At 39.6% G+C, this 12920-nt stretch overlaps 1 protein-coding gene across 1 annotated transcript in view; it reads right to left on the bottom strand.

Moving 5' to 3' along the window:
- The window catches only part of BIRC6 (baculoviral IAP repeat containing 6), a 179943-nt gene extending 167023 nt beyond the window's left edge, over positions 1 to 12920 (bottom strand). Inside the window, exon 1 of the mRNA XM_054394854.1 lies at positions 12662 to 12920. Within this exon, the coding sequence (XP_054250829.1) occupies positions 12662 to 12920 (259 nt within the window). The remainder of the gene's footprint in view (positions 1 to 12661) is intronic.

The raw sequence follows: 12920 nt of genomic DNA, 5'->3' as shown, positions 1-12920 counted from the left end.
TTCTCCCAGTATCTCCAGTTTATCCATCTAGGATTAAAAACAAAATAATTCACCAAGAAGTCAGTAAACCTTTAGTGAATTCCTCTAGAGAAACCTGGCAGGCTGCTAGCATGCTCAAAGTGCAAGCTGAATAGCTTATGATATGTCATCTATAGTGACCTTAGCACTAGGAACATGAAAATCTTAAAAGTAAATAAACCTGACTGCAGAAATTAAGAATAGGAACATTCCCTCTGCTTTCTTTAATTCAGACAATGCAGAATAGAGATCAGCAACTTCTTGTGATGCAAATCTGATCTACAAAATATATTACAGAAAACAAATTTGTTCAGAGACTACCTAAGTATAAGCAGCATTTACTGTGTCCACTTACCTGCAGGCATTAAGAGAAAGAGGCTGCCACTTGAGTATGTGGCCACCATCAGGAAGAGATGTAGGGTAACGATGATAGTAACTCCTTTATCTTTTCTAATAGTGAAAAAAAGTTAATTCACCTTGAAATCTGCTAGCCAGGAATGGCACTAAAGCATATTGCAAAGTCAGTAATCCTCCTGACAAGCTCCTGATGCAGAGCATACAAGCGTCAAATAGTTTCTAAATTACTTTAAACCAACACTTTTATCTGCAGCAATAAAGTGAGAGTGGTAAACACATGTATCATAACACTAATTCCATGATGCTAACATCTGAAGGAACATTCATAACTTTGATCTATGAATGCAACTAGCTCTTCAGATTAAAAATTAATGCATGATTTTTTTGAGAAATAAAATCCATCCAGATCAGCCAAACACACACTATGTATGATGATATTAGCTTTTGCACTTCCAATTTAAAATACATATTCAAACAGTATCTCAGTACTCATTTCAAAATACTGCAATCATGGGAACCCAAAGGGGTAGTTCATGAGATCCAAAGGCTTATCTTATTAAGTCTGTAACATTAGACTAAACATTAGTTTCTCAAAGGCAAGAGAATTAAAAAAAAATAAAAAAACTCAGGAGAAAGGAATGGTACAATAGCAGACTTCAAAATTTGTTGTTAGGATTAAAAATAACATTTTCATTTCCCCCTTTCTCTCCTGAGCTGTAAGTGTAAAACTTTGAGCTTAGGAAATACTATCACATGTGGTAATACATTATGTGAAATTCTCCTTCCAGAACGCAGGTTAGCAAACAGCAAAACTACCCTTTCCATTGCTAACAAAAATGCTTCTTGACAGGACATTGCTCAATTACTTTTCATGAATGTTTCACATACACCTGGGATAAAAAAAACCCCAAAACTTATGTATCTTATTGTCCACATCTGTTGTGAGGCAAGTGCCATTCCTATTGCCACTGTTTCATATAATCATAAAACTGAAACATCCAGTTACTAAGTATAACTTCTCACTGCAAGCTACCTAAATAACACAAGTTTGCCAGAGCAAGCATATCAGAACACTTGCAGTTTGAAGAAGTTCTACACTACATATATAAAACTTAACTCACTTGCTACATTTTAACTCACTTGCTACTTGTCTTAACTTGCTACAGTTTCAAGAAACTATTTTGAATTAATACTACATAAAATCACAGCTATATGTATTAGCTGCAAAAGGTAACATTTTCACACAATTGAGGACAAAAGGCAAACCACTGCAAATCCAGTTTAAAAAGAAGAAAGCTATCTCAATGGGTTTTTTACATCAGTAGCTGCCAAAGTAAACAGAGACATGAATATTTGGGAACACTGGAATGAGACTATGGCTAAGCTATGGCCAAATTGGGCCATGACTTTCATCATTACTGAAGTTATCAGTTAGATTCTGTCTCGTTCCTCCTCCTCACCTACATCTTCAGTGTAAACTTCAGCAGTGCCATTTTATCTTCCATGTCCAGGCCCAGCGCAGCTCCTCATTTGCTCTAAACATCACCTCAGCAAAGAACACTGCTGCCACCATAAAGATACTCCATGGGTCAGTCCCTCCTTTCCCAAAATAAAAGCAGTCTCACACTTCATTGAAATCAATCTATTTGATGAAAGCAAGTTCAAGTTGCTATTTTAGATGATGTAGACAGGTACAAGCTGTACACAAGCAACATTTTCTCTTTCAGGTTTAACTATATAACACACCTCTATCTGCCACATCATCCAGAAGAGCAGTCCAAAATGGATGAATAAAGCAAAACCAGAGGTGAAATAGAAAACCTAAAACATTGTCTAAACAACAAAAAAACTAAAGGAGGCAGAAATGCTCAACTTAACATCACAAAGTGCCTTCTAACTCCCTTATTTGCCAATCAAGAACAAGACGTGATCTACAGTTTATCTTTTCCTTTACCAATAAACAGGAGAGAGTTGTTTCAGTATCTCTAGAGCAGAACAACGTGTTATCTGGGCCAAAGCATTAGAGACTACCACATGAATATTAACTAGATATGTTAGATCAAGCAGCTAAACACTAACTCTTAAAATGTTTCAGTATATAAATAAAAACCCACTGGCATAGGGTCCTCTTCCACTACAGATGTAAACAGAAACTGATTCAGCAGGAAAACACTGGTGAGCTCTTCATGCCCACACTCTTTATGTTGTTTCAGATCTCTGTGTATCTGGCATTACTGCTGCTTTGCATGCCATACAAAACTCAGAGCTTTATACAATTATCCTAAGAACAAATTATGAAAGATTTCACAAGGTATTCCACAATCGTTGCTGCAAACTCATAACTTGTGAAAATTCAAGTCCCTGCAATTCTGCAAACACCTCACAGAGGACAATGCCTTTGTCAGCATCTTCTCAAAGTGAAAAACTATGATTAAAAAATTTCAGGAAAATTGTCTTTCACAAGTAGCACAGACAGATTATACAAGACCATCCACCCAGAACCACAGACTGGTAAGGAATACTTCACAGCTCAGTAACAGGAAGTTCCTGTTCTTCAAGAACAATTTTCATTGCAGCATTTCACAACAAAGAATCTTTGCCAGATTAAATTTTACCACCAGTCACAAAACCAGAAGGAGCATCCAAGTCCACCCTGCAGTCTCCATAACAGCAGAAAACATCTCTAATTACAGCACTTTTTGAACCCCCAAGACTATCTGGCAAGAAATAGTTCAGCTTCACCCTCCCACAAGCACCAATATATCAAGTTGGGAGAAGCAGAACTCTCAAAAGCAGATGGGTGGGCTGCACAGCAAGTGAGAAACTGGCTACATGTCATGAGCATAGTTAGTAGTTAACGATTCAACATCTACCTGGCAGCCATTTCTGAACAGCAATGAGCAAAGCTCAGTATGGTATACTACCTTCAGCAATGGCTTGGATGATGGGACAGACTGCAACTTTAGCAAGACTGTGGATGCCAGTGAACAAAAGGAGACTGAGGGCAACCGATGTATTAAATGGCAGGGGTGCCCTTTAAAAGGATCTCAAAAAGCCAGATAAATGGCTTGACACAACTTCCTTAAATTCAACATAGACAAACGCAAGGTCTTACACTTGATATTGACTATAACACCCCCTATTAATATTGACTATAACCCCCTACTATCAAAAGAAGCTGAGGACCAAATATCTAGATGGCAACTCAACAGAAAGAACCTGGAGATCCTAATGGATAGGCTGAACAAGAGGCAGCAATGCATCCTTCCCATGACAACACAGACAGCAGATGAGAGGAAGAGATTAGTCCCTACCAAGCAATTTTGAGCCCATATCCCAAATACCATGACCAGCTTTGGTTCATATGAGGTATCAGCATGTATATGTAAGTGTCATGAAGGCATACTAAGACAGCTAAAAGGGCTGGAGCATACCCCATATGAAGAAAGACTAAGAAAATTTGCCTTGTTTAGTCTGCAAAATAAGAGTAAAAGAGTCTGGGAAGAAATCTAATAGCAGTCTTCCATTAGTGCAGCAACAGTTAAATGGCTGTATTAAACTGAGTTACTATCTTTCACTTTTTGACAATACTTTCAAGGAAATTCAATACTGAACAGTGAAGCAATCATACTTGATCAGGGGAAAATACACGTAACTCCACATTTTGTCCAAGACAGTAGTTCAAACTGTGTAGTGAAGAATTTAAGAAAGGCTATGTATACAAAGGTACTTCCCAGTAACAGTCTCAGCCCCTGTTAATATGTGCTCAGAGACCTTCTGAGACAATAGTTATTTCTTTTTTATATAATGATTATAGGGTTGTTCTTCTATCATTTTGTCCAGCACTGTTGCAATTACACATATCCTGCATCCACAATATTCTGTAGCCAGGAGTTCCATATTTTACTATTTCTTTCCATTACTTCTTTTGATGCTGTCAGCTCTTGCTCTAGAGAGATCATCAACTCCCAATTTACATTTTTGAACACTTTCAGAATTTTGCAAATCTCTCTCACTTTCTTATCTCCCTATTCCATATCATCCTCATCACTGTTTTTCAAACTGAATACTATCTCACATGCATAAACCATCCCACACCTTCAGCTTCTAGGACTGTTACAATCTTTGAGACTGAAAAAATCAAAATTGCACACATATAGGCATTTGAAATGGACTTAACATTCTCAGCTGGGCTCTTGACAACTTCCCTGATATCTGCTTACATGATAGCTATTGAGTGTTTAGCCAGTATTTCATATTTCTAGCATAACTCCAAGATCTAATTCTGGCATTATGAGTCAGTTTACAGTGCAGTACGCCAGATCCCCAACTCCACTAAATTCTTACATTCTCCTAATAACTGGAAGCTGAAGTAGAACAGAGTAGATACGTTCATGTTTACATTACATTTAAAAGTGAAACTAGTCATAAGGATGCTTTTTCAAACTCAGAGAAGCTGGCAAAATTGAAAACCTTATATGTATATTTAAGACATATTTGCAGTATAGAAATATTTGAATAGGGTGACTCTGTAAGTTTAACTTTAGTTATGTCACTAAGAAGGGACATTTGGAAAAGCTAACTTAAACCTTGTAAGACTGATCTTGCTAGGTTTCTTCTATAGGCAATAGGAAGTTCATTCCTCTAAAAGTTGAGTAAAGACTTTTCCTCTCTCTGTATTGAACCTAGTATTATTTGTTGGAAAATGCTAATATTGATAATTCTGACTTACAAAAGCTGTAAAATGCTGAACAACAACAACATAAACTATCAAAAAAGTCTATCAGTTTTGCATGCCATCATTTACATCATAAAATGAACTTAAGGATCCCACAGAAAACAGGCCAACTAAGTCTGTCACAGTATTTCTCTACAACCGCCAGTGTCTTCTTGCTCTCCAATAAAACACTGCCATCTTCCTAGCTTCCTACTTAACCCTTTCTAACTTTTTCCCCATTGTCATCCAGCCACTTCATCATAGTTCTCAGTCCTATTCCTCACCCTACCAGCTCTTCCTCTCTGTAAGAGGTTTTCCACAAGAGTCTCTGTAGCCTGTTGCTCAGTAAACAATTTATCAAACTCTCCAACACCTGCCAAATGCTCAGATGAGATCCTGATTGCTTCACACAGTCAGGTCAGGGAAGAGCAGTGGATCAGTTTTCCCTCCATGAACTGTACAGGGGACTGAAGGACTGCAGACAGACCAGACACTGTGCAAGCCTTCATTAAGTAGCACTTGAGACTGGGTATGCATTTTCACTAACGCGACTGATTTTCAGGTCTACTTAACTGAGAAGCAAATATTCCAAGTTACACATTACAGAAATTTTGATAAAATACTCACTGGACAGCCCTGGTAAATAACTTAAGAAAATTTTAAACATCACAGCATTTACCATTATGTGACAGTTATTACTGCCATAACTCGTACACTTTTAATGTAAGCTGTAAAACAAAATCTTTCATTCTCCCCTGTCTCTTGTGCATCCTCCTTATCTGTGGAGTGCTATTTCCCCTAGCATACATGCAAATCTTCAAAAAAATGGTTTGCATACACCAGACTTTCAGTCAACTGTTTGACTAGCTGTATGCACTGAGTCTTTACCACATGTTGATACTCTTCCCAACAATAAGGTAGCAAAGGCACAATCCAATATTTGACTGAACAGAAACCACAGGTAATTCATATAAATGGGAAAACTGCATGCAATAGCTGTTCTTTCTTGAAGTGTCCACTCACTTATAAGCATTCATCTAGTGACTGCGAACAGTCATTGCAATTAAGAGACCATTAACTATTTAAAGGACAGCTTTCTAACAGCAGAAAGCAATACTGTGGTATCACTTAAGAATCATCAGGGAAGTGAACTGATCCACATGTATAACTTTTATTCAAATATAAAAAAAAAAGTAAACGGTAAGCAGCTACTGATCCCAGTGGAACAGACAACATGCAAAAAATCTATGTCACAGCATAGACTAACATGCTCAAAAGTTGTCTAAGAGTTCACATGACTGTAAGCATTATGTCCATCTCCAAGACAGCCTAAGAAGTATTTCTGAAAGACATCATACTGCTCAGGGAGAATTAAAGAATCCTTGTAATAGCAAGGATGGATAACTGTGTTTCCTGCTTTGAAGTAATTTGGAAGGAAAATCTGAAAATACAGTGCAATACCATACCAAAAAATCAGACATAATTGCTATCAAAAGCTTGAAAGAAGCAAGGTGAATCTTCAGTCTGGGATAAGCTTAAGTGGGGGATGGTATCAAAGGTTTTGCTGAAGTCCAGATAGACTACATCCACAGCCTTCCCCACATCCACCAGGTGGGTCAACTGGTCATAGAAGGAGATCAGGTTGGTCAGGCAGGACCTGCCCTTCCTAAATCCATGCTGGATGGGCCTGATCCCTTGGCCATCCTGTAGGTGCTGTGTGATTGCACTCAAGATGACCTGTTCCATACTCTTGCTGGCACTGAGGTCAGGCTGACAGGCCTGTAATTACCCAGCTCCTCCTTCCGGCCATTCTTGTGGATGGGCATCATATGGGCCAGCTTCCAGTCATCTAGGACCTCATCAGTGAGCCAGGACTGTTGAAAAATGATGGAGAGTGGCTTAGCAAGCTCATCTGACAGCTCTCTCATTACCTTAGAATGGATCCCATCCAGTCCCATAGACTTGTGAGGATCCAAGTGGCTCAGCATGTCTCTTAACTGCTTCCTCCTGGATTACAGGGGGGCAATACTGCTCCCTGACCCCATCAACCAGCTCAGGAGGCCAGCTGTCCTGAAAACAACCTGTCTTACTATTGAAAATTGACCAAAGCTGGAGCACAATCAGCACTGAGATTAAAACATGAGTATTTTCCCAAGAATTCTTCATACCAACAAGACATACCTTAACTACCCATGAGATGAAAGAGGGCAGGAAGGCAAATTTCAAGTCCTTGGTACAGAGTACAGGGTTTCTTTTTTGGGTCAGCAAGAAGCATTTCAAGATACATCTTCCTCCAGAAGACCTTTTTCAAAGTCCATTTGTAGAGGACTAGGAAATTTCTGATTATCTGACATTAAAGCATTCTGCAACCTTTAATAATACAGTGCTAATGTTGCAATGATAGCCATGAATCCATCAACACAGATATGAATGATCTGACAATGAAATGGAAAATACGGTGTTATTTTGCCTGGCAACATAACACATGGCTGCATCTCTCTCTGTTGTTACTTCGGGATCCCTGCAATATACAGGGTAATGCAAACACTCCTTTAAAGGCATGTGGGAATAAGATCTCTATTTTTAATCTATTTTACCTTCTGAACAAGGTAATCTTGATGTGCTTCCACAGAGCCTGGAAATATTAATTAATGGCACCTTGACAGTCTGGCAAGACACATAGTAAGTAACTTGACATATTCTGATTACACTAGCAGACAAGTGCAGCACAGAGCAGTCTAGAATCTTTACTGGTCACAAACCACTGAACTCAAATCTAAGTTTTCCTATTTTCTTTCTTAATGATTAATGTTCTTCATATACACATGATACACATCAATAAAATAATTCACATTAATAGAACAATCTGTTTGAGAAGCATTTTACTCAGATTAACATTGTCATCCAAGTACACAAATGCAAGGTGGGATGTAGCAGATCATGAGATATTTGGGAACACTCCTCATGTGATGAGAAAGTAAAGAGGGAGCAATTGGCTTTTTTTTTTTTTTGCACCTCGAAATTAAAAAAAAATGAAAATAAGAGCCCAGAATACGAAGAAACCTGTCCCAATTTTGAGGAATGAAGGAGACAACTTGAGTAGCAATTACCACAATGAACCTGAAACAGTTGAATTGCTGATGATGTCTTCAAATAACTCAAGCCTAGAACTGGACAGCAAAGTATCCCAACAGTTTCTCCCTGGAGATTATAAGAAGCGTACATGCCTTCTATGACTTCCAAGCTGCAAAAAGAACATTTCTTCTTGTATTGCCTCTTGCATCACATGGAAAGAAATAAAAAAGAAATTGAACTGGATATCCCTTGATACATTTCCAAGGCTCCATAATTCAAAGTGATCCAAGTGAAAACAAACAGAGCTTCCCAAAAGAGAATGTTGACAGACAGACAATGGTGTTGAACTTGCTGCTGCAGGTAAGCCTCCTGTGCTGGGAACCATTTCCTTCTACATTCTTTTTTTTGAGGAACAGTGGTTGAGGGCTTCTAGTGATAATGCCAAGTGCCTGTTTCCCCTAGAGGAACTAGTATGTATGTACAAGGAACAGATTATTTCCTGTATGGATTCAGATGTCTGCGTTTGGATTATTTTTAGGGCATCTATAGGAATTTACAAGGCTTCGACAATGAAACACTGTGCATTTTAGTGACCAAGGGTCTGAAGATACCGCTGTGCCAAACTGATCTAGAAAAACCTATAGAGACATTTCAAGATGGTTGCTTTCCACCCAACAGTACATTTTAGTTTCTTATCGTGCTCCTGAAAAGGCTGCTCTGAGAATTACAGCACTCTTCCAGTTCAAAAAGTTTTTTATTTTATTTGTAAATGGAAGGAACTGATAAATTAAACACCTCTACTAATGAAGAGCTACTGAAGATTATTCAAGAATTTTGTTTTGCAGGAGGTGGTGATGATTGTCTGACTTTTGGTTTTGTTTGGGGTTTTTTGAGGTAGAGGAAAAGACTCATCCTTAGTGCTGTATTTGGAGATGGATCATTCATGCTTTTTGGCTACCAGTGCTCAACTTGCAACTGAAAACACAAATATTTAAATGCCTAAGAGGAAAAATAAAGTACTTGATAGACTTGCATGACAGATTCAAAACAAGTCCTGACTAATCACTACTAGCAAACACAGAAATGCATAATATCCAGTAATTAGAAGAATTGTGTGCATGCAACAGCCTTAGTAGAGTAAAAAGTCACAGTGCCCATACAGGAAACAGATTAAAGATGATCATGCACTTTCAAGAAAGTGATCTGATGAAGATTCAGTATGGTATAATGATGATCACAATCTTCACTGGATTCCTACAGTTTGGGCTCAGCTAAAGAGCTGGGGCTCTTTAGCTTAGAGAATAGGAAACTGAGAGGTGACCTCATCAATGTTTATAAATATGTAAAGAGTGAGTCCCAAGAGGATGGAGCCAGGCTCTTCTCTTCAGTGATGCTCAATGACAGGACAAGGGGCAATGAGTGGAAGTTCAGGCATAGGAAGTTTCATGTAAATATGAGGAAATTTTTTTTTCCACTGTGAGGGTGATGGAGCACTGGAACAGGCTGCCCAGGGAGGCTGTGGAGTCTCCCTCTCTGGAGATGCTGAAACCTCGCCCAGATGGATTCCTCTGTAATCTGTTGTAAGTGATCCTGCTCTGGCAGGAGGGTTGGACTAGATGATCTTTCAAGGTCCCTTCCAGCCCTGAAATTCTGTGATTCTGTGATCATCCCTGGATCATTACATACATCAGACCAATGATATCTGCATGAGAAACTGAAGCATGCAGACCAGAGACCACATCCTAATTTCGTGGAAACCATTTATAACCATTTTGTCTGCAAATCTTCTGTCTTGTACTTTTACACATCAAAGAGAGAAATCTGCGTTTACATTTTAATGAAGGTAGCTTCCACTGTTCTATCAGGTTCGGTAATCTTCAGGTTCAATCTCTTCACTGAGAATGAGCTAAAAGTTTAATGTATTGCCACAGTGAACTGCAACTGCAAATAAAAGCAACAGTGAGGCCTGGTGGTGTTTTCTTTTATTCCGTCCTCCCTTCATGAGGGATCCTTTTTTCTTGCTCTGCTTTCCAGAGAGAGGCCTGCTATGTTTTGTTTTAACTTGGGTAACGAGCAACAACTTTTCTGTAAATGTTTTGGCAGGACAAAAGACCTGCAGTCCCAATTACCAAGGAGGACAAGCAGTCTCCCAAGAGAAGCAGGTTTAATTCCTAAGGACTCTATTTTTAGTTATAGCACCAGAAGTCCCTGAAGCAAAATCCTTTGACCTGTCATTTATGGCAGGGGAGAAATCAGGGACAGAGTTGGTTCCACAGGTCTGAGTGTCCAACTACTACTATGCTACACGAAAAAACCTCAAGCTGTACAGAGCAGGCAAACTTCAAAAGAACAGTTGAATCCCCTTTCCCTCCTCTTCCCAAAGAAGGGCTGAAGAGGGAGAGAAGAAGAGCAAACATGGTTGCCAGCAGCCCTAACAGACACCAACTGCTGAGATGAACCAGTTTTCTGACAGGCATGAAGGTCTGAATTTATGAGGACATTCATTTAAAGTTTCTTCAGCCTAACCTAAGGTTATGTATTTTTTTTCCAGTAATGCAATCATCAGCTACACTGCACAGATAAAATATGGGTAGATTACAAGCAATTCTGTTGTTTCATATGAGGAGGACTAGAAAACATCTTTTACAGTCATGATGTCACAGAGAGGACTGACACTGAATGTCTGAATGACTGAATGCATGTAACAGAAGCAAAGTAGTAAGTTATTTTTAAATAGCTACTATTTAGAGGAGAATTATCATTAGCATTTTGAATACTAAATCTAGTCCTTTGCAAGGATTTTATCATGGAAAAGTGTAAAACAATAATTTAGGATTTGATTTAAAGTTCTCCTCTTTTCCTGTTCATGAGAATTAAACATCTCCTACACAGACTACAAATTATAGACAAAGTCCTTGATTTATGCCCTCTTCATCCACAACTTCAATGCAATTCATATATTCCAGCAAGAGTTTGAAGAAAAGAATGAAATTATTAATAAAAAGTGCTTTAGGAGAGAGGACAATAGAAGAAAAGGAATTACAGAAACAAAGTGATCTGAATTCTGAACAAAGCAGGAAACACCACACAAGATCCTCATTTTCAATACAAGTGATTGACAACAAAAGCAAGTGACAGCTTCTCAATAATGCCACAAAATTTCTATTACCCCAAATACTTAACCTTTACACTTCATAATGTACCAACTTTAATCTCTGAAAGGAAATCAGACATTTTTGTCCTGTTCTCTTCAGTCTGACACTGTAATACAGTTGCTGGTTTTCAAGGGCAAAGTATACACATTATCTAGACTGTGTAATCTCTGTACAAATCCTGACATCACTATGCCACATAGAGGTGGCAAACACCAACCCCTCACTACCAGCAGTCAGCAAAATTAGATCTTATTAGCAACACTCAACTATATAATGGTAAGGAGAATCTGAACATAGAAACATACAACTAGTAAGAATCCTGTCTTTCTATTCCAAGGATTGCTCTCACAACATACTAAGTAAGTCCCCCACCAATATTCTGACAAGTACCAGAATTTAAGAACCATTAATGACCCAGGAACAAAGCTGTTAATGGCACATATATCTTTTTCTATAGAGCCAGCTTGTAGATAGTACAATAACATCAACTTGAACACACGAAAATTGCTTCAGGATAACAGAAATACCTCCACAAAGTTAGTAGACAATCATGCCTTCTTAACATAAGGGCAGGGATATTGTTACTAGCACCAGAAAAAGTCAGTATACTCAGCGGCATGGAGAATTGTGCAAATATATATATCTCCAAATAACTTTATGAAGGATTCTGACATTAAATAATTCTGAACTATAAGACAAATGACACCTTTAAGAAATAAGGCTTCTTAACAAACCCAGATTAAAGCTCAATAAATAAATTATTAAAATATCACATATCAACAAGAACTAGAACCTACCCTGTATAACATCCTGCTTCTAATTTTTGAAAATATCAACGTTACATTATCCACAAGCACACCTGATAAATTAAAATACAAAAATACAGCCCTATATATAATAGCCTTCCATCTCCATTTCATCTTTTAGTAACCACGCCAATCCGTTTTACAGGGAAAAAAACCCAACCAACCAAAACAAATAAACAAAACCCCACACCAATAAAACAAACGCCTCAATGCTGCCTACATGAGTATTTCTGCTCCCAAAATTAGGAACTGTTCAGGCTTGAAGAGCGAGAAGGATTGAAACAGAGACAGGAGAACCTCCCCAGAACCAAGGGCCCGAATGAAACCTAGCCTTTTCCCCACGAGCCTCCCCACGCGGAAGCCCCTCGCCCGCCACAACACCTGTTTCAGGAAACCCTCCAGCCTGCCTCCCCCGTGACTCCGCAGCGCCGTGATCGTGCCCTGTAGTCGTCCCGAGGGCTGCTACGGCCCGATCCTCCCACCGCCCGGGCCGCGGCGGAGGGGCCCGGCAGGCCGCGGGGCCCGGCACTCACCGTTGAGTGCCGACGCCTGAAGCGTGGCCCCCGAGGTGCCGTCGATGACTTTGATGGCGCCACGAGCGGTCACGGCCAGGATGGCGTTGAGAGCTGGGTGGTAGCACAGGCTGCAGAGACCGTCGGCGTCGCAGCGCAGGCAGCCGTCCCGCAGCAGCAGCCACTCGCAAGAACCCGGCCCAGCCGCCACCGGCCCGGGCCCTGGCCCGGGCCCAGCCGGCGCCGCCACTGCCGAAGAGCAGGAGGCCGCCGCAGCCAT

Source organism: Indicator indicator, chromosome 2, assembly GCF_027791375.1.
Source record: "Indicator indicator isolate 239-I01 chromosome 2, UM_Iind_1.1, whole genome shotgun sequence".
Classification (NCBI taxonomy): domain Eukaryota; kingdom Metazoa; phylum Chordata; class Aves; order Piciformes; family Indicatoridae; genus Indicator; species Indicator indicator.
This window is presented reverse-complemented; position numbering and strand designations above follow the sequence as displayed.